The 23078-nt window shown below is 40.5% G+C and overlaps 1 protein-coding gene and 1 pseudogene across 3 annotated transcripts; one reads left to right on the forward strand and one right to left on the reverse strand.

The window, feature by feature from the left end:
• Positions 1-1571: 1571 nt before the first annotated feature.
• LOC147609725 (14-3-3 protein 4) lies at positions 1572-3571 on the reverse strand. Of its 3 annotated transcripts, none has more exons than XM_086787335.1 (5): positions 2857-3571; positions 2501-2623; positions 2140-2256; positions 1975-2007; positions 1572-1888 (listed from the first exon to the last, which is right to left on the reverse strand). In XM_086787335.1, the coding sequence occupies exons 1-4, from the start codon at positions 3334-3336 to the stop codon at positions 1987-1989; spliced, it is 741 nt and encodes a 246-aa protein (XP_086643461.1). In that variant the 5' UTR covers positions 3337-3571; the 3' UTR covers positions 1572-1888; positions 1975-1986. The 3 variants fall into 3 exon arrangements, with proteins under 3 accessions (XP_086643461.1, XP_086643462.1, XP_086643463.1); XM_086787336.1 differs by having other exon boundaries at positions 1572-1906; XM_086787337.1 differs by lacking the exon at positions 1975-2007.
• A 776-nt stretch (positions 3572-4347) lies between these two features.
• Positions 4348-6386, forward strand: LOC147609726 (FACT complex subunit SPT16-like; annotated as a pseudogene).
• Positions 6387-23078: the final 16692 nt, after the last annotated feature.

Below are 23078 nucleotides of genomic sequence, written 5' to 3' on the forward strand. Positions count from 1 at the left end.
CCTTTTCGTCTCAAGCAGAGTATGACAAGTCATATGACTAATCCACACACATGAGATATTCTATACCTACTTCATTGTCTACATGGAGCAAGTGTAGTTCTCTCTCTCTCGTTCTCTTTTTCTCTCTCTCTCTCTCTCTCTCTCTTTGGATCAAGGGCGAACAAAGATGAAAAGCTATAATGCGGCTGAAGAAGCGAGCAAGCAGAGGGTGATTGAGTAAGGTTTAAATAAAAGGTTTTAAACTTATGTTAATATATCAAGAGAGATTCCCTTGATAAATTGATACGACCATCACAATTTGAGTGAAACACAAAACTAACTTGATTAATTAATACAACTATCATACTTTGAGAGAATATATACCGGTGACTTTCTTTACAGAGAAGCTAGAGCCCAACAAATGGGCTACACACACAATAGCATGGGAATGAGAAAAATGCACTTACACAAATCGTAGAGCTTCTGCAATAGACTATAAAGAGCTCTTTGTGCAAGGCTCCTTTAAATTGCATGGCTAGTACTCGCTCAAGTCACTTAGCTTGGTCGCTATCATACACATGTCTATTACATATTAACCATGGACAACCAAGGCACAAGGAGACGAGAGAAAAAAGAAATCCAAGATTTCTAAAAAACAAGAAAAAATCCCTTCGATTGACCCTATGTATTCCGATTTCCATTCTTGCATTTCACTTCTTAATGTCTTTTACATACTGCAACAACACATGGGTTGAGTACTAGTTTATTTAATACCCATACGGATACACTCTATTGCCATCGTGCTATAAAGTGTGCTGCCAAAGAGAGCAAGATGGCACCATGAAAGGACAGAGCACGACAGCACCATGAAAGTACAGAAAGCACTTGCTAAGTTGTCCTAAATTTAACTCCTAGAACCTCTCCGAATTTGTATCACCTTACACTGACTTTCATTTAACAAATAGATTTTTTTAATTTTTTAATGCTTGGCGTTGCATCTGTTAGCTTTTCTACTAATAACTCTTCTCCTACACAAGGGGCCCTGCATTGCCTCCTGCTGACTTTCCACGACTTTGTACTCATAAATGGGTTAACTCTTGAAGAGAATTGCTCATTGCTAACAATTGCAAAATTTGAAGGCAACATCAATTTCCCCGTTAAGCCATCATCTCCCACCAATGAGAGCGCAGCCTGCAGCCCGGACAGAGTTTGGGAAGGGGGGTGAAGCTAAGATGTCCCAGAGCAGCATCCATAGCTGGAGGTTACAGCCTATTCATCATTTCTAAGCGGGCGCCTAACACGAAAGAGCTTGTGGCAGGTAGGGGAACAGGTTTCTGTATAAGATAAGTATAACCTTACAGTGTGGCAGAAAGGAACCAAGCTATTGAAGAGCTTTTTTTACAGGACCAATAATCCAAGACTGCTGTTGTCATAGGTAGACAATGAAGATACACATCTTGCATGGCCAAGGTGCCATTTGCAAAATTTTAACACTCCAATGACATACTTAAAAAGTAAATGCCTTTTCAAACCAGCATTATAATACTAAAATTTCCAAAAGGTAAGAACAATCATCTGCAATCTCATCATGGTTTTACATCTCCAATCTAATCAAATTGAAAATAAGCACACTTACAACACAAGGAGTAAAAGGAAACCAATAGGTTCCAACTAATGTAAACTTGAACCAATTTGCATGAAAAGTGGTAACCTACCAGTTTTGGGTGAAAAGAAACACATTCTTCTATGTGGACAAGGAGCATAGATTCATATTAACGAGTGTCAAGACCTGCCTTCAAGTCTCTTAAACTAGTCCCACCATTCAATGAGAAGCCAAAATATCCTCTCCTTGAAGGAACGTTTGAACTGCATGGAAGGCCTAGTCCGCAGCAAACCTTCAGGGTTCTTTCTGCACAAGCCAAATTGACTAAAAGAATCAAACATATGCCATGCACATAAGCACACGACCCTCCCACCTACCGTGATGATAGATACCTGCATGCAGACCTATGCTTCGTCCAGTTGCTCCTGGAAGAACACAAAGAGCACAAAGAGAACACACTCACAGGTCAACACAGAGGCTAGTACGCAAGCACACAGTGATCCCCACGGAACGGTGTGCATAGTGTGAGCCAGAGAGGGTTATTGAACACTACAAACCTGCATGTCAGAAGTCCATAGCGTAAGATTGTCCCGCAGAAGCTGCATAATCAGAGTGCTGTCCTTGTAGGATTCCTCTCCTAAAGTGTCAAGCTCGGATATTGCTTCATCAAAAGCCTATACCCCAGAAAAAGCACACAGCATCAGCCTAATTGCATCATACACACGATCACACACAAAATCCATAACCTACAGAAAGAAAATGAAGATAATATGGAGAAAAAGAGCAGATTTATGTGGAGTCCGATCAGCTTAAAGATCATTAAAGATAAATAGGCAGACAGTTATGTTCTCATCAATACATTACACTCCATCCATATGTTTCAGTACAATAGCCATGTAGGGCCATGGATGCTCTAACCTGCTTCGCCATCGTGCATGCGCGATCGGGAGAGTTCAGGATTTCGTAATAGAAGACCGAGAAGTTCAATGCAAGACCCAATCGAATAGGATGGGTAGGAGCAAGCTCTGAATTGGCAATATCCTGACAGGCAACCCTGACAGGAGTGAGAGAGAACCCTACCCAAGAGTAATCACGTGTGGAACGAAATATTTCTCACATCTCGCCTTGAATGGTGACAGGAAACTCTATTTGAGTGGGAAAAAACCCTCATCAGCAGAGATCACAAGATTTACAAAAAATTAACGTCGACAGTAAACCCTAGAATAAGTTGGATACAAACAGTAAACAGGTTATAATCAGTGAAGAAAACCTACCTGTGCAGATTTGTAAGCGAGCAAGGTGTTCTCTGCAGCCTCTTTCCTCTCAGCGCCAGTCTTGAACTCGGCGAGATAACGGTGGTAGTCACCCTTCATCTTGAGGTAGAACACCTTGGATTCACTGGCGCTGGCGGTGGGGATGAGATGGCTGTCGAGTAGGGCAAGAATATTGTCGCATATCTTGGTGAGCTCGGCCTCCACTTTGGCCCGGTACTCTTTGATGCTCGAGACATGGTCCTCGTTGCCCTTGCCCTCCTCTTTCTGCTCAATGGAGGAGACGATCCTCCACGAAGCTCTGCGCGCTCCGATGACGTTCTTATAGGCCACAGACAGCAGGTTGCGCTCCTCCACAGTCAGCTCCTCACCGCCTGCGTTCTTGGCCACCATCTCCATGTACTCCACCATTTCGTCGTAGCGCTCGGCCTGTTCGGCGAGCTTGGCCATGTATACGTTATAATCCCGCGAAGTGTCCGCCATAGCTGCACAGAGCAAAGGAGAGTGGCAGCGAAACTAAGCTAAGATTTCTAAGCAGGGGGAAACCCTAGCTCGAATTCCGGCCGAAGGTAGCACAAAGCGAATCTCTAGTGTGGCATGGGGAAACCCTAGCCGATGGAAGGCACACACAGAGAGAGAGAAAACCCATGGAACGAAAGACCGAGAGGAAGACGACGTTCCTTTACACGTGGCTCTCTCCCACACCTTTCCTCTCCTCGGTTCCCTCAGCTATATTCGAAATGTATTAGGTTGGATTCACATGCATCCCCTGTCGTCTTGCCACTAGTCCACGAGCTTGGTTGGCCCCTTAGGCCAAACACCATGCAATTCCATTGAGTGCCCTTGTGACTTGGCTAGAGACGAGTCATTGTGCACTACTAAGGAGAACTGTAGACGTCTCGCACAAATCAGCGTCGTGCCCATCTCGCACATAATTGTAACCCTCTCGTATGATGTAATGCTATCGCGACATCCTGAGTCCTTATTCACCAAGCTAACCTCCCTCCAATGCACCTTTCTACATCTTTATAATCTATAACGGCGGGGCTTTGTTTGCGAGAAGACAAGTGGCAAAGTTTTTAGGCATCTCCTCCTAGACTAGCCTTGGAAATTCGAATTTTGAATTCAAAGGGTGGTTCAAACTTCAAACTTTACTTGAGTTTTAATATAATTCGGTGTCACTTAGGTGACAATCAAGAATGAGAGGTTAACAATCACTTTAATTTCAATGAGTCAGTCAACTGGCAGTCGAGAAGGGGCAAAAATTTGTGATTCTCTCTCCACAGGAAGCTGTCTCTCAGCTCTGAGTCTCTATGCAAAGGGAGAAATTTTCACGGCTGCACTTCCTCTCTCCTTCTTGCATTGGAGCATAGGCGATAGCAGTCTGAAACATTAAATGTCTAATCGTCTCAGAGAGACAGACAGAGAGACATTGGGACCTTGGGCTTCTCTTTATATACGTTATAAGTTACATGTCCCCTCTCTCTGTATGCAATGGTGCATGGCAAACTACCCTCTAGGGGGTCACTTAGTGTAAAGCCCCTATATCACCTGCGTTCAAGGCCTCTTTTATAAACCCCTATGTAACCTTTTTTGAGTAGTTTTCTCCACCCTTCTGTAAAATTTTATAAATTTTATAAATCCCTTACTGTTAATATATTTTTTTTGAAAAGATATTTCAAATATCCTTATATACTAGATACAATTATTTCTTTTGTAAAGATTTTGAGATGACATTGAGAAGGCAGTGATTGATCCTAGAAAAAGCCAAGGTAAAGTTGAAGCCTGACAATGTGGACATCTACTACCCCCTGTATTTCAAAGTGGTGGGGTATTTGCTCTAAGGCCAAGTGCTATCAGCAATGAAGATCCACTATATTATGATACATTAGGTGTCATTATTTGTGCTATTGGTGCAAGATACAATAGTTATTGTGCGAGATACAATAGTTATGATACATTAGGTGTCATTATTTGTGCTATTGGTGCGAGATACAATAGTTATTGTGCAAATGTTGCAAGAACGTATTTGATTGATGGAGACCCAATTCAATCAAAAGCTTACAAGGCACTTCAGAAAGCCCACAAAGCTGCCATGAATGCTTTAAAATGAATGCTTTAAAATGTGGAAATCCTGCTTCAGCTGCTTACAAAGCAGCATTATATGTTATGGAAAGGGAAGGGCGGGAGTTCTTGCCCCATATAACTAAAATCTCTGGCACAGGTATTGGCATTGAATTCATCAGGGAATCTGGCCTAATCCTGAATTCCAAGAATGATAGGATTCTAAAGGCAGCTATGGTATTCAATGTTAGTTTAAAAATGCAAAATTTACAAACATAGAGCTCATAGGACCCCAAGACAAAGAACTTTTTTTTTCTACTGACAGATACTATAGTCATAAAAGAGAAAGGTCTTGAGAGTGCAACTTTGAATTGTTCAAAATCTTACGATGATATTGTGTCTTCTTTCAAAGATGAGGAAGAGGAGGAGCAGGAGAAGCAAAAATCAAAGCTAAAGCTGCCATCGAGTAATGGAGCTAATGCCCACTTTCTGAAAGCAACTTTGCACCCTGACAATCAAGAGATGACAAAGGAAGAGGTGTGCAAGCAGCATCAAGCGGAGCTTGCTCAACAAAAGAATGAAGAGACTGTTAGTAGGCTGCTGGCTTCTGGGGGTCTGGGCCAAGGAGACGAGCAGGGTGTGGTCAGGACCACTGGAGATTTAGTGGCCTATCGGAATCTAGATGATATTTCTTTCTCAAAAGAATTAATGGTTCAGGTAGATCAGAAGAACAAGTCAATTTTGCTACCAGTTTATGGTTTAATGGATCCCTTTCACATAGCTACTATAAAGAGTGTTACCAGCCAATAGGATGGAGGCCACTCCTTCATTCGAATGATTTTCAATGTGCATGGTGCTAGTTATTCTGCCACTGACTTGGCATCATAGAAGTTCCCAGGTGCAATTTACTAGAAGGAAGTTTTCTTTCGATCCAGTGATGTGAGACACACTAACCAAGTAGTCCAGCTGATTAAGACGTTGCGTCGCCAAGTTGCTTTGAGGGAATCAGAGAAGGTAGAGAGGGCCACGCTAGTGACACAAGAAAAACTATAACTTATGAAAGCAAAACCTATAAGACTATCAGATTTATGGATTAGGCCTGTCTTTGGAGGCAAGGGGCGCAAGTTGAGTGGTACATTAGAGGCACACACCAATGGTTTTAGGTATTCAACCATGAAAGCTGACGAGAAAGTTGATATTACGTACAGAAACATCAAGCATGCTTTTTTTCAACTTGCTCTGTAGAGAAGGAAATGATTACCCTGCTACACTTTCACTTGCATAATTTTATCATGATTGGGAACAAGAAGACCAAGGATGTGCAGTTTTTTGTGGAGGTGATGGATGTGGTGCAGACCTTAAGTGGTGGAAGATGTAGCACTTATGACCCTGATGAGATCGAAGAAAAGCAGCAGGAGAAAGGGATAGAGAAAAAAAATACAAAGTTCAAAATTTTTGTGAAGCTCTAGAGTTTCAGAGTTGTTACCTCAAAACCGTTGCTACCTCAAAGCCGTTGCTAGCTCAACGTCTCTCTCTGCGCTGCAGTTGCGTAGGCCTTGCAATCTCGTCATGGATTTGGTTCCCCTTGTCTTCGATCATGGCACATGCTTTCAAGATAGTGTGCAAGGCTCCACTGACTGGCCCAGCCCACAAGGGGAATCATGATCCTCTTTCTTAACCCTAGAATTTACGGGTGCAAATCACCCAGCCCTTGCGCAATGTACTAAAATGTCGAATATTCACTAGTAGAGCCAGGTTATGACTGTAGCTTAGCAACCACATCTCCACAAACGCTAGCTGAGCTTGATGAAAACCCTTATTCTCAGAGCCTTGATGCGTCACAAAGTGCACCCTGACCATATTTGTCCCTTTCGTGGGCACCTTTCTACTGTTGATGTGTGGCTCAGAGAGAAGTGTGGCGATGTTCTTTCTACTGTTGATGAGCAACATTAGGCGAGCACAAGAGAAAGGAGGCCTTTGCCCAACCCTCTCTTCCTTCAACGTACTGGCATGCATATTTGCGTTGGCTCATCGATGAGACTCATCTCTGCTTAAAAAAATCTCAATCCAATTGTGATAAGAGCAGGCCTTGTGCACGATTCCCACACTTTGGCCAGAGTAGTAGGGATGGGCTTGAAGTGGGCAGGGTCTCTATAGAGGTACTGTTGAGTTCTGCTTTAGCATGAGGGATTGTCAAGAATGTCATCCTGCCTTTTGTAGCTGAGATGCACTGAAGCTGTTGCTGTCGAGCTTCTCCCAGATCGAGAATAACACCTCTTTTGTGAGAAGCACGCACATAGAGGAGACAAACATGAGAACTTCTCTCCATGTCGGCTGCACATTTCTCGCCCTGGATTTGTTTTTGCTTGCTCTGCATGACTTTCTTGTACATATCTTGCAACCAGTGCACTCCAAGAGATAACATTCCAAGAAGGCAGCCTGCCAAACAGTAATCGCGCACCGCATTTGGCATACATGTCCACTAGATTGCAGAGCACAATGTCGTTCTGCAGCAACCCCTGCCTTGAAATCTCGTCATGGATTTGTTTTCGCTTGTCAGTTGCTTGATCATGGCACAATGTCTGGATGCACATGCTTGTCAACTGGTCCGATTGTGGCTCATGCTTTCAACATGCATGTGAATGTCATTTCATTTGGAAGGTTGCATCTCTTCAGAACAGTCAAGTGCTTGCTCGGCATGACCCTCTTGTGCATATCCTGCAATCCGTGCCCTCCAAGAGACAACATCCAGAGAAGGTAGCCGGTTGAACACTTGTCGCGCCTTTAAAACATGACCGCACTTGGCATACATATCTACGAGAGCATTGCCAACAGAGGTGAGATACATAAACAACATAGATGAGACACGATACATCCAACTTCATTTGTAGTCCACAAAGGTAGATACATAAACAACGTAGGTGAGACAAGATACATTTAACTCCATAAGGTAGATACACAAAAAGGTGGTTCAAAAATACTCTGTTACAGTCCATTTCAGATTTTGGACATAAACCTCATCGACACTACTTTCTCGCCCTGGATTTGTTTTTGCTTGCTCCGCATGACTTTCTTGTACATATCTTGCAACCAGTGCACTCCAAGAGATAACATTCCAAGAAGGCAGCCTGCCAAACAGTAATTGCGCACCGCATTTGGCATACATATCCACTAAATTGCAGAGCACAATGTCGTTCTGCAGCAACCCCTGCCTTGAAATCTCGTCGTGGATTTGTTTTCGCTTGTCAGTTGCTTGATCATGGCACAATGTCTGGATGCACATGCTTGTCAACTGGTCCGATTGTGGCTCATGCTTTCAACATGCATGTGAAGATCATTTCATTTGGAAGGTTGCATCTCTTCAGAACAGTCAAGTGCTTGCTCGGCATGACCCTCTTGTGCATATCCTGCACAATCCGTGCCCTCCAAGAGACAACATCCAGAGAAGGTAGCCGGTTGAACACTTGTCGCGCCTTTGAAACATGACCGCACTTGGCATACATGTCTATGATTGCCAACAGAGGTGAGATACATAAACAACATAGATGAGACACAATACATCCAACTTCATTTGTAGTCCACAAAGGTAGATACATAAACAACGTAGGTGAGACAATATACATTTAACTCCATAAGGTAGATACACAAAAAGGTGGTTTAAAAATACTCTATAACAGTCCATTTCAGATTTTGGACATAAACCTCATCAACACTACTTTCTCTTTTACCGTACTAAATTATGAGATCGAAAGGATAGCTACAAAAAATGTATATACAAAACTTTTTTCTACAACCTATTAACTGAATGTAGCTACAAAACGTAGATACAAAATGTGTTTCTACCATTGATAAAGCGAATGCCTTAAGCACCTTCACTTCTCATGTTTAAGGTAGTTTTCGCTACAATCCACATGCTGATGCATATATCGAAAACTTAATATAGTTTGCACAAAACCTCATCAAAAAACTCCAATCTTGGTTTGGACAGCCATGTAACAACAAAAGTTATGTTCCTGCAAAAAAACCATAAGAGACCAACAGGTTACATCAAATAAGAAATATGTTGTAAATGTAGCTCAAAAACACAAACTCTTTTGCTTTTACACAGTAGGATTTAGTAAAGAAGACATGATGTACCTGCTAAATGCTCCTAATGGTCCTTCACAAACTCAGTGAAAACCTTCCAATCCTTTTCGTCAAGTTCGTACTTATTCTTGTTACAATCATATGTGAGATTTGCTAGAGCAATGACGCTTTCTATATTTATCATTTCAAGGTCAGTCAAATCATATGTAAAGCATCTGGTTCCTTTTGCTTTTTGATACCATCCTAGTTGAACCTCCACTCCTGAAGGCCTATCAGAGAGGCTGAACCCTCTCTTGTACTCCACATATGCACCACCAACCTTTCTTCTCATCTTTTGAACTCGACCTAAGTACCATACGCTTTTTGTTTTCTTCTTACTTTTTGAGGAGCTTGGCTTGCATGACCGCGTGATCTTCTCATTGGTGTTCTCTTCTTGGAAGTATACTGCACAATCGCAACCAATGCCAAACAAATTTTCATTTGTCCCTTTATGACATTTTTCTTCCTTAAAGTAGTACACTCCTTGTCGAACTCTTGTCAGCTTATCTTTTGACAATGTGGGATTGCCATTTAATTGACTTACCAATGTGGACTTGAAAATTAACTTGTTCTCAAACTCTACAACCGGGCTAACTTCTTCTTTTTCATCCAAAACAGAATCCACGACATGTCGTCTCACTGATAGAGACATCCTCATCTGAATCTGCTTCTTGATCTGTTGTAGGAGCCTCTTCATCTGTATCAGAGTCTTTTGCATAGGCATCAAAAAATCCATCGAACCAGGGTTGCAACCACCATCTCATGTCTTGTGTACCTTTTGGCTTGTCTCTAAAATATTTGATTAACAACACCACAAAGTGGCATGAGATTTGCACATCCAAGAATGCCTCCTTGGTGATAAAGTTGGTTCTTAGAGTATATGTGCTCTGCTGTACAATCCAAGATCTCCAAATTTGGAAGAAGAAAGCCACTTTGGCTGATGAACTCTCTCTAACAAGCTCAAGTGCGGAGACAAGAAAATATCAATGTAGTCTCCAGCAACTTCAAGATAGGCTTGTGTCCCTAGCATACTCCGCTCTTTTCTCTGCAACCCATTATTTTGCAAGCTCTCCCGAACACCATTGTACTTGTCTGCTACATATTCTTTGAGCTACAACCCAATTTTGCTGATCATCTCGTCCAATGTCTCCTTCTCTGAGCATGTGCTTGTCAACAGAAAAAGAATCATACACAATGATAACATGGTTCAAAGTAACCCAAACATCACCAAGAGCCAATTGGACGCTTTGGTTTATCGAGAACATTGACTAGCTTCTTTCCATTGTGTACAAAGTCTTGATCATGCATGCCTGAGACATCCCCATTTGACACTTTAGCTGAAAGAACCCATCCATCCCATCCAATTCCATATCTCACGCCCTTCTTGTCAACATAATCAACAAGCATCAACTTTCTTCGACGGCTATCTCCATCTGAGGCATGCCCAATAATTGGACCCACTGTAGCCTTAAGCTTTTCATCCCATAAGCTCAAAATTTCAATCCATTGTCTCTGTACAAAACATGCATCAAAGCGATTGCAAGTACAGTGGGCTGCCATAACCAAGCGTGGTAACGCTTCATGCAACGGATTTGCAACAAAAACTCTTGCGTAACCACCAATGATACGAGTCTCCAAATGCATCAACAATCACATTATAACCTTCCTTTCCTTCTCCAACTTTGATCGTGCAAGCACTCATGCATTCATGGTTCCCTAATTTTCAGCGATGGCATCAAAAACATAGCCATGTATGCCTGACTGTGTGGCAAGTCTTTGCCCTCTCTTTGTAGTTGACAATGAAGGGCCGTTAAGATTGACACTTAGGAAATCGTGCAACCTTGGTCCACCCCACATCTTTGCAACCTCCAACATAGCCTTGGTGTTTTCACTGCATCTTCGTCCTCTATTTGACCTCAATAAATTTGTAGCTACATCCTGTAAGAAGTCCCATAAGGCAGGTTTACCACCAAACTTTCCTAGTCTATGGGATTCTCCTATATTGCTACAAAATCTCTGTAAATCCTTTCGGTTAAGAGACTCCATGTTTGCTTCTCTTAAAGTTCGTATCCTCACTGAAAGCACTGCAATGTGAGATTTTGCCCACCATAGTTTGACAGTGAGATCTCTTGCATGTTTTTTGGCCACTATAGCTGTTTGTCTAAGCTTTGTTCTAGTGAGAAAATCTAATCTTCTTCCACCATCATCTCCCCTATTGCCTCTCTTCTTATCGACGGTCTTCTCTCTGTACAATCTCATCCTAAAATCATGGAGCTTTGATATCCCTTTGCAGTGGCTACATGAAAAGGCTTCAAATGGTTGTCTGTTTTACTAGAAACACGTAGACAACTAATGTGACGAAAGCATCCATCTATGTGAAAGGTAGAAGTTCCATCATATAAGGTTGCCTTACTATAAGGCTCTGTAAACCAAAACTTACTAGCACATTGGTCATCCAACAAGGGCTTTATGCAAACATTCTGGTTGTTCACTTTAATCTCATGATTCCACAAACCCTAACATAATAAATTTAGACTTGTTAAAGAAGTTTCACCTTCTTCATGGTTATTGAGAGAAGAGGAGCCACCCATAGTAGTTGAGCTTGCAATTTTTGTAGAAACCACAAAATTACTGAGTGATATTTGCTTTGGATCGTGTTTCTTCTCCTTTCGAGGACGCCCGCGTAATCCCGTGAACAATGGCTTAGACCTTTCCTTCTCTTTTGCAACTGCCTTGTTATGGGTATTGGACTTTGTGTGCTCGGTAAGAACTGTATGCAAATCAGATCTTGGAGGACATAAGGGCAACCATGCATCATCGTACTTACATCTCACTCGAACAAAGCTCTTGTCTTTCAAATCATGTAGTGTCACTTCTATGACCTCAAAATCCCAGCCTATGTAGCCTATGTACACACAAGACATGATTAAAAAAAGTTATAAAATTGAAACTCTATTCTAAAGACATTGAGCTTATGAACAGAACTTAACAATAATACCTTCATTTGTTGCCATATAAGAATGCAATTTCTCTATTGAAGCCTCTATGACTTGTCTATCACCCTCTTCATGCTCAGTGACTCCATGGTGCATAGCTTCTTTTCGAAGCCCACGAAAAGCCATGTAATTCTTCTCATGTTTTTTGCTCTCCAATATGTGGGTCCTCATGAAGTTAGCGAAGAAATTATAAGCATCTTTCTTCCCTTCTACCGAGCCTTTTCCATATAAAGAACCGTATTCATGACACCATATTCATACACAGGGCTGCCCATCAAAGTCTTCTACATGCAACTCAAACCTATCATCCCTTGGGATATTCATTACTTTCAGCTTTGATCTTGTTCTATCGCATTCTTGTTGCCAATGCTCTAGAACACTTGCGCTCAATAATGTACTAGAAATCCTTGAACATGGGTTGCTTTGAGTATCATGATTTTCTTCAACGTTTGCTTGAATGCATTGTCTCTTACTCGGAGAAGATGTCCCTTCTACATTAGTGGCACTCCTCTTGATCCGGACTAGAAGTCTATCATCTAGTGTCCAACGCTCTTCTTGTCTCTTACTCGGAGAAGATGTCCCTTCTACATTAGTGGCACTCCTCTTGATCCGGACTAGAAGTCTATCATCTAGTGTCCAACGCTCTTCTTGTCTCTTGTTCAAGATATACTTATCATCATCTATGAACTCAAAGACTCCACACAAAAGCTCATCACCCTCAATCTCTTCTCGAACTTGAGAAAAAGTGGGCCTAAGTGTATCTTGTCTCACCCTCACAAATCCTAGTTGCTCCTCATTATCATCGTTGATCACTTGAATCTTGTAGAAAGATCCCATGGCGTCCAAAGCAGGGATTTCACTGACGTAAATGAGAACATGTGAACATGTTAATAACATATGTTAATAACACAAAAAATCTTGTGATCACATGTTATATTCACAAAGCTTTCACAAGGGCCTAAAAAAATTATCTTTGTCGGGCATAAAAAATCTTCTTAGGTGGCCACTGACCTGCTATTATGTGAAGATGGTAACATGAGAACATGTGAATAGCTTATTCCCATGTGTAGCCAAGCTTTTAAGGGGTTCCCAAATGGCAAGTGACCTGTTATTTTGTGAACGGTAATATGAGAACATGTGAATAACTTGTTCACATGTGTTATTATCCACAAAAAATCTTGTGATCACGTGAATATTAAATCTCTGGCCCAAAGTGTATTCAAATAAGGTCGCACTTGATACCTACATAGCACAAAAATTGATCAAATAAGAGGATTACTTGGTCCATGCATAAAACCAATTTATCATAGCAAAAGAAGAGATATCATTATGATCATCTTGCAAGGACATACATTCTAACATTGTCCCTATCAAATATTATTCATACTCCAATCATACACTGAGAAAGAATATTTGAATAATTTTAAGCTACTATGATTTTCTCTCTCACCACATGGAAATACATTTCCCTCTCTCCATGAACCTTCCACAACCCCTCATCAAAGTGCATTTTGTAGGTAGAAGCTTCTTGACATAAGAAGACTTGTAAAGCTTATTTTAGAATTGACTCTCTAAAGAATCATTAGAGAACTTGTAAAGCTTTATTAAGAATTGAGCCTCTAAAGAATCATTAGAGAAGAAACTATGCATGCATGTAGGCACTTACCTACCTACTCCATGTCATATGAGCTCACATGTCACCAAAATCTCACACCCTCTCTAAAATGGATTTTATCTAAGCAAAGGTGAACCCCATAGCAAAGTTCAAAAACACTTCTTATCACAGGACTATCTAATGAGCTATGCACTTTTGGTTATATGTAGACATCTATCACTCTCCTACAAACGAGTAGATCCCATCCTTTGAAAACCCACACTATGCTTACTTATAAATCTAAAAAGAAATGGCATTGCATTGTACAAGGAAAATAAACTTACAAGAAAATAGAAGAATCTCTGAGGATTAGCAATATATTCAATCCACTTCACTTCCAATGCCACTTTAATAAGCCCACAAGGTTAACTCCTGTGATTCATGAACAAGTACTAATTAGCAAGATTAGTAGATGAAAAAAGCCCAAAACAGCATAATATACATATTAGTTAAAGCTACATCTAATAAAAATTCTTTTCATCATAATGGGTACTCTAGACAGAGCATGCTCTTGCTTCTCACAAAATGGGAATGTATTTTCTTGAATGCTCAATAGCTAAGAGCATTTTATTTCAATGGATGTTAAGGAACATAGCTACTATTGTGTGTGTGTGAAAGTGGAGAGAGAGATAGAGAGCGCTTTGTCTAAACGGGTATTAAGGAATTGTGTGTTCCACTGATATTGAGTACAGACCTCATATGAACGTTTATGCGAAAAAAGATACTCGACTATTATTCATTGGCTACATGCATACTTTGATGGAAGCTTGAAGATAGTGTATAACACCTTTTTGGACAAGCTATACATGTTATGAGTATGCATTGACAAGTTGAAACAAGATCATGTAATGAATTATTGTACCTTAAAAAAAACATAATATCCCTATGGAGCTATATGACCTTCGTTGGAAGGCAATGTTTGAATCTTCTTACTTTTCAATCTATCTATTCTAAAATGTATCATGGAATGCATCGACTTCTTCTTACATAATCTCCATTATCAGATTCTTTGGAGGGGAGCCATTCCATGTCTACCTTCACTAGACCAAATGCATCAACATCACCCTTGTTTTGGATGATAGTAAGTTCTATCTCCCTCATTGCTTATTTTTTAATCTGTATTTGCATGTTCTCAAGGCTCAAAGAGAGAGAGAGAGACACAAACACACACACACACAGAGGTTTTGTTTCTTGCAGTACGAGAACGTGGCGGGCTTAGGGGCTTAGCCCGGTACATTACCAAGTGGGATTCCATTAAGTCTTTACTTACCTCCATAACAAAGGGGGGGGGGGTGCCAAGACTGTCAATTGCATTGTAAGTGAAGTCCCATCGGAACACACTGATGAGCATGGTGAGCGACCAATGAGCCTACATATTGGACGCCCACCTACCACTTTCCACATCGACAAACCTCAAGAAATTCTCAGCAAAGTGGGGACTCCATTCAGTGGGGACTCCATTCCAACAATTGCCCGTGGTCGCGCTCTTAGAAGACAATGCCATTGGCCAACTTACTCGTAGGGCTACCATTGCCTTTCTACCTATCGCATGTCGCCTTGGACCTATTATTCAATACGTTCGGTGGCCCGTGGCACTTACAGTCTCTTGCACTGTCGAGTCATAAAAGTAGTCTTTTATCTGGCTCCACAGTCCTCTCATCCCATGGAGCTGGAGTTTGAAAGCACAAAACAACAAATGCACTACATTCGCCCGACCGAGGACAGGCACTATCACAGCCTCAGCTGAAATGGTCATCCAAAAGGTCAAGTCTCTCTCTTTTATCTCTGTGCTAGCTTTTTATGCATATTTGAAGGTTCCGAAACCTCAATAGAGCAAGAGAACAAAAAAGAGAGATTTTTAGTCTGATGAGTGAACAGACGGAAGCCCGGGTAGCCTTCTCTTTTAGTGAAAAGGCTTTGGGACACATAGGCCGCATTGGAGGTGATTTCCCACATCTCTGCCGGACATCCCAAGTCCTATTGGTCAAAAGCGAGTGGGCGCCCATGGAAGCACTCCAAAACCTTCCTGATCACATGACCTTTCTAGCATGTTCATCTGGTAGAGGGCGCCCATAGGTGCTCTTGCAAAACCATCCCAATCATCTCACCATGAAAATTTTCTTAGCGCATGTTCATGTGCTTCCAGCACTCTCCTTTATGTATGTAGGTTGGAAAATCGATGGGGTGGTAGAAGACTAAGGTGCAAAAAATCGATGGGTGGCAGAAGACGAAGGCGCAACATCATTGTAGTGGGCGGACACGTACAAGGAGAAGGGTGTGAGAAGGGCGACGTCATCTCTTTGGTTGCTTCGCTTTGTTTTTGGATCGCACGACCTTCCTCTTTGTTTTGGAATAGTTTATAAATAGCATATTGTCGTTTCCCATAGTTTTGTTAATAAAGGTGATTTTTCAAAAAAAAACATTAGTATTTCTTACATTAGTAATAGTGGTTTGGCCAACTTGGAAAAGGAAATTTTTAATTTTCTCCATGTTTTGATTTATATGAAAAAAATGCTAAGGGGGGTAGTATTACAAGCAATGCAACCCAAAAAGGTTGTGTGTCCCAATGCAACCCCAATCATGACAATGAAAATTTTCTTAGTGCATGTTCATGTGCATCCAACACTCTCATTTATGTTTTGTAGGTTGGAAAATCGATGGGGTGGCAGAAGACCAAGGAGCAACAGCATTATAGTGGCAGAGGCATACAAGGAGAAGGGTGCGAGAAGGGCGGCATCATATTGCCATTTTTCATAGTTTTGTTATAAAGGCGATTTTTCTATTTAAAAAAAGATTAGCATTTCTTACATTAGTAATAGTGGTTGGGCCAACCTAGAAAAGGAATTTTATAATTTTCTCTACATTTTGCTTTATACAAAAACGCTAGCATTACAAGTAATGCAACCCAAAAAGGTTATGTGTCTGTGTGTATCCCAACCATGACCATGAAAATTTTCTTAGTGCATGTTCATGTGCTTCCAACACTCTCCTTTATGTGTGTAGGTTGGAAAATCGATGGGGTGGCGAAAGAAAGACCGAGGAGTAGCAGCATTGTAGCTGCCGGCAGACACATACAAGGAGAAGGGCGCGAGAAGGGCGGCGTCATCTCTTTGGTTACTCTGCTTTGTTTTTGGATAACAAGACCTTCCTCTTTATTTTTTGGATAGTTTATAAATAGCATATTGCCATTTCCGATAGTTTTGTTAATGAAGGTGATTTTTCACCCAAAAAAAAGAACATTAGCATTTCTACATTAGTAATAGTTGTTGGGCCAACCTCGAAAAGGAATTTTTAAATTTTCTCCACATTTGCTATTGTGTGTCTGCAAGTATATTTATATACTACATACATACATATGTATGTATATGAATAAATAACACTTTATATATTTGTCCGTGGTTTATCTATCTAAGACACGCACATGATGAAAAAGGTGGCATTTTCATGTTTGAACAAAATGATTCTCTAACAAAATTGTATTAACAATTATTTGCACAAGCTAGAATTTAAAATCATCCACTAGAAACTATTGAACCATGAAAAGATTCTTAACAAAATGTAGGAGTGAGGAGATAGAAAAAAATATAATGAGGAACTGATTGGGATCTCAAGAAAGAATGTAAGAAAAATGAATATGCGCATGGACACACACACGAGAGAGAGAGAGAGAGAGAGAGAGAGAGAGAGAGAGAGAGAGAGAGAGAGAGGAAAGAGTAAGGAGAGATATAAGTTAAATAGAGACTCATTGGGATCTTAAAGGGGCTTCTTTACTTTAGAGTCCTAGACCAAGACCTGCTATTTTCATATATATCTATATATATATATATATATATATATTAATTCTAAGCCACAATAACCCTTTGAATAATGTTAACAAACTCATTTCCTTAACCTTTTTTAGTTTTAATGTCAACCAACTCATTTTCTTAACCTTTTTTCGTTTTAGATATATCTTTATAGCACTGAAAACAGCAAAAAACAATCTCCACCTTAGTTTGAATTTTTAGTTCTTCACATATAAGGCAGAAATATTTGTGTGTGTGTGTGTGTGTGCGTGTATGTGTGTGTTTGAGAGAGAGAGAGAGAGAGAGAGAAGAAGAAGAAGAAGAAGAAGACAATGGCAAAGAGCTATTCTTTGCTATGTAATGCGGAGAGAGAGAGAGAGAGTGAGAGAGAGAGATTCATATTTCACATTAAAGATTCCTTCATATTTTACATTAAAAGAAAGAGAGATGAGAGAGAGAAAGAGATGGGTGTGTGAGAAAGAGGGATGCATTGATCGGTATGTGGCTTATGTGTCAGAGACCAAAGGGCCCAAAATGGTATCATTTCCTCTCCCGGCTGCCCAAAGGGTTGGGAGACTAGTATCAAGAAATATCAATAAATTTTCAAAGTATGATTCCGAGTGATTGCCCAAATAAATGAGCACAACCTAGGCATTCCAACGGCCAAGTTAACATGGCCGAGAAGCATTGATTATATGTCAAATAACTTGGCCTTTCGAAACTTTAATTATATAATTTCCCTTTGGGTATGGCAATTCATTTATATGGGCACCTCTAAAGAAAACACCAAAAACAAAGCCTCACCACCAACCTGAGTAATAAGTACACCAAAGTCACAAATGTTGTCTAGATTGCAATTGATATGAGGCCACTCAGGTTTGTGAAAACCCATCTCTAGAATTAGGCTACTCCACCCTTGTTCATACATTTACATACACATTCACGCATACTCGCCTTGTTACAAAATCACAATTCCTTGGAGGAGTGCAGGTTATCATTTATTTATCTTCAAAATCATTATCAAGTTTTCACTTTGTGATGCTCTCAAGTTTTCACTTTGTGTTGTGAACATTGATAAGTCAAATAGCGAAAACTGTAACGCTCAATTTGGTAAAGTGATAATCTGATGTTGTGGTAAAGGGGCTTCTATTGTGCAGAGAAAGACTCCTACTTGCGCTTATGCTTGCATTGTGTGTGGGTGTATTAGAGGCTACAAGGCTCTAAATGCAAATTCTCTCACGGATCCCTTTGTGTTGAGGTATTATGGTTGTTGGGCTGCTTGTTGTTGGTCATGGTTAGCTCAGAATACTCAGCTCAGGATTGACACAAATGTTTGAAACATTTTGTGGCATTTGACATGGTTTGACTGCTTCCTATGGGAGCAAACCTTGAGGTTCCTAGTCTTGCTTTTCCCAAAGATAGGGCGATTGAATACCTTTATTATAAAATTTAAGGCACTATATTGACAAAATTTGGAGATCGGAGGACCATGATGACTCCTTTTTTAGGGGTTTTGATGTTCCCCCACTCATGTCTGTGTTTTGTAGGCTTATTTCTTCCCAAAGCTTCTCGTTTGAGGTGATTTTGAAAGAGCCTTCTTAATATAGGGAGCATTTTGTTGATGAGTGTTGGTTGTTTGTTGGGACTAAAGGCTTGGTGGGCTTGAGGAGGTATGTTTTTATGCGCTATAGTCCACTATATTGTCATTTCCAATAATTAGTCTAGATTCGATTTGCGTCAAAAGGTCCTTAGTGTACATCTATAAATGGTTTTAGACACGGATCTTTTTTTTTTTGTTGCTTACTAGACTCATGTCTAGGCTCAATTCTATAGGTTCATGTCTGTAGGCTCGTGTCTCTAGGTTCACGCCTCTAGACTCACACTCATGTATTGAGCAAGGTTCACGTCTACAGACACGTGTAAGTTCACGCCTCCAGACTCACGTCTAAGTTCACGCCTCTAGACTCACATGTGTAAGTTCACGGTTCTAGACTCATGTCTCTACTAGGATCATGTGTGTAGGTTCACGCCTTTAGACTCATATCTCTAGGCTCACGTATGTAAGTTCATACCTCTAGGCTCACGTTCATAGGTTCATAGATCAAGGTTCATGCCTCTAGGTTCACATCTATAGGTTCACGTCTAAGTTCACGTCTCTAGACTCACATGTGTAAGTTCATGCCTCTAGACTCATGTCTCTACTAGGATCATGTGTGTAGGTTCACGCCTTTAGACTCACATCTCTAGGCTCACGTATGTAATTTCATACCTCTAGGCTCACGTCCATAGGTTCATAGATCAAGGTTCATGCCTCTAGGTTCACGTATCAAGGTTCATGTCTCTAGGTTGACACATCTAGATTCCCGCCTCTAGACTCATGTATGTAGGTTCAATTATGCAGGTTCACACCTCTTGACTCATGTATGTAGGCTTAACCATGTAGGTTCACACCTCTTGACTCACGTATGCAAGCTCACTTATGTAGGTTCACACCTCTTGACTCACGTATGCAAGCTCACTTATGTAGGTTCACACCTCTCAACTCACGTATGCAGGCTCATTTATTAAGGTTCGCACTTGTAGATTCACCTACTCTTAATTAAGGATTATGATGTAAGTAATTAAGCGCTTTCTGATTGATTTTTGATGGATTTACACTCTTCTAATCTACCAATTCAACAATCTAGCATGTAAGAATTGAATAGCATGCAAGCAAGAAAGAAGAGGGAATTAGGAGAGCTCACAAGTAAAACATTGCAAGGGAATGATTATATATTACTTATTGTCAAAAAATGACATTTATAAATAACTAGATTTCACTCTAGGCCGACCAAGCTTAAAAATGGTATGACCTAACCTCACAGTGATCGACTGCTGTTGTTAGTCGCCCATTGGCGATTCTCTTTGACCTCACTGGCCTCACACTGCCCCGCTAACCATTATTGGTGCTCTCCAACCTCTCATCACCCATGCGACCTCACAATCGTCAGTGCTCTCTCACCTCACCAACCTCATTATTAGTAGCCATGCCATCGTCGATATGACCTCACTGGATGTTGCCATTGTTAGTGCTCTCCAAGCTCTTCGATCACCTCATCGGTCATGGTCATCGTCGGTGCTCTCTAAGCTCTCCATCCCATGCCTACACCATGTCCTCTAGCTTCTTGGATCGCCAAGTAGGCTAGGCTACTTAAGGCTTGCACATCCCCCTCCCGTTCCCAAGTGAGGGGGGATCTCTCTTAAGCACTATCTCCGCCTCCCTTTCCGAAGGTCAGGGGAGATCTTTGTTGAGAACTATATCCCCTTCCCCAATGATCATAAGATCTTTCTTCCAATAGATCATGACTAGTAGGAGGTATTACTAGGAGAAGTTGGTGCATGTATTGTAAGGAGGACTCCACCTCTAGACATGAGAATAGCATGTTGTGCAGTTTACATCTCCTCTTTAAGCTGGAAGGAAGATAGTCTCTGTGTATTGTAGGACCTCATTGAGAAATGAATATGTTATTGTGTGGTGGTTAAAATCTCCTCTTTGAGCTAGGAAAAAGATAGTCTATGTATTGCAGGAGCTCATGAGGAACAAATGTGTTGTTGGCTCTCTCCTCTTATCTATGTTTTAACTGTGAGTAGTTACATGTTGTGGGACAGCAAATTAGCCACTCCTTTACCTAGCAGGACACATACATGCTCTCATCACGCATCTTATTCTTTTGTGGATCATGCTCTCTTTGCTAGTATATGCATTGAAGAGGAACTTTTTTCCTTTGAGGAAGCACAAGAAAATGATCCTTGGATGTAGGCCATACAGTGATGAGTGCGACTCAATCCTAAAAAAATGACACTTGGTATTTAGCAGAGTTGACTTCCGGTAAAAAGGTCATTGGTACAAAGTTGATTGTTAAGCTTAAGTGTAAAGCTGATGGTATCATTGATTACTACAAGGCAAGGCTTGATACAAAGGTTTATACTCAAGCAAACAATGTAAATTATGATACGACATTTGCACCCACATCTCGTGTGACTACAATCAGGTGTATTATTACATTAGCAATGCATCATGGTTGGATAATATCAAGACTACTATCTTGAATGATGACTTGCATGAGGAGGTTTATGTATTTTAGCCTCATGGTTTTGTTGAGAAGGGGAAAGAATCTAAATTATGCAGGTTAAGAAAAGCTTTATATGGCCTTAAGCATAGTATGGTATGAGAAGATAAACACATACTTGGTTACAAATAGTTTTTGTAATAGTCCAAATGCGAGTACCCTCTATGTAAAGAGGAGTAATGATTATTTTTTAGTCATCATTTTATACATTGATGACATGTTGCTCATAGGCCCTAATGAGGAAAAGATTTCAGCCTTCAAGGTTGAATTACATGTTGATAGATTTAGGGTTGTTGCATTATTATTTGGGCATACAGTTTATGAAGAGTGATGATGGTATTGTGATGTTACCGTCAAAGTACATACAAATGCTCCTTACTTGGTTTAGTCTTAAAGACTATAAGCATGTTGCCACACCAATAAATATAGGTGCTAGGCTTAGTCTCTTGGATGCAGGTCAATCATAGGATGCATCACTTTATTAGCACGTTGTTGGATGCCTCATCTATCTATATAATACAAGGCAAGACATTCAATTTGGGGTCTCCTAGTTGAGCAGGTATCTTAGAAGTAAGCATGTAGGTTGGAAAGTAAGTATTTAGATGAGGAAGGCACTCAGTCCCTTGGGAGTGTGATTTTTTTTGTGAGCTTCTTCATGTGAGCTTTTTTCCAATTTTTGCAAGCTTTTTTCCAACTCTCAAGACCATCACACCAAGTTTATAGCATCAAGATCAACACCATAGCAACAATATATTTACCTATCACTCAAGATGTTTACACATAACCTACATTATTTGAGGTGCTACTATATTTAAGAGAAAAAGGGGAATTTAAGGGACTTAAATACATACATTAGATTCAAAACTTTTTTGACTATAGAATTTGGCACTTTTGACACTAGAAATGATCTCAAAGAGTCCAAAAATGGTAGAATCAACTGTAAACATGCCTATGTTATGACCAAGTTTTTTGGCTGATTTTTAGGAAAGAGGGGTGCTATCATCTCATAGACGGTCCATAGGTTTGGCAGCAACAGAGGGGTGCTACTAGCCCATGGATAGTCCATGGGCTAGTAGCACCCCTCTTTCCTAAACATCAGTCTCAAAAAGATGGTCGGAACATAGGCGTGTTTATAATCAATTCTACCATTTTTGGGCCTTTTAAGCTCGTTTCTGATGCCAAAAGTGCCCAATTCTACATCCAAATAAGTTTTAAATCTAATGATGGTAAAAATTTACTTCAATATTTTAAAAATCCCCCCCCAACGATATAGAGTTAAAAAATTCTTGTAATTTTTTTTTAAAGTTTGCATATAGAAGCTTGTAAAAAAAAAAATTATCCCTTGGCCTATTTTATGCTAAGGGGGGTGATGTTCAGATGTATTCTTTCAATTATTCTAATTGGGCTAGATGTTATGACACGTGAGTTTCCACTAAGGGCTTTTGCTTTCACCTTGGTGATTCATGTCTATCATGGCTCAACAACCAACAAT

Source organism: Cibotium barometz, chromosome 50 (assembly GCF_041138505.1).
Source record: "Cibotium barometz isolate CiBa-2024 chromosome 50, ASM4113850v1, whole genome shotgun sequence".
In the NCBI taxonomy this organism is placed as follows: Eukaryota; Viridiplantae; Streptophyta; class Polypodiopsida; order Cyatheales; family Cibotiaceae; genus Cibotium; species Cibotium barometz.

Coding starts and splice junctions, on each gene's coding strand:
- LOC147609725 (XM_086787335.1), bottom strand. CDS start 3,336: ATGGCGGACACTTCGCGGGATTATAACGTATACATGGCCAAGCTCGCC. Junction 2,624..2,856: donor TCGCTTACAAATCTGCACAG/GTAGGTTTTCTT, acceptor GTTGCCTGTCAG/GATATTGCCAATTCAGAGCT. Junction 2,257..2,500: donor CATGCACGATGGCGAAGCAG/GTTAGAGCATCC, acceptor TCTGGGGTATAG/GCTTTTGATGAAGCAATATC.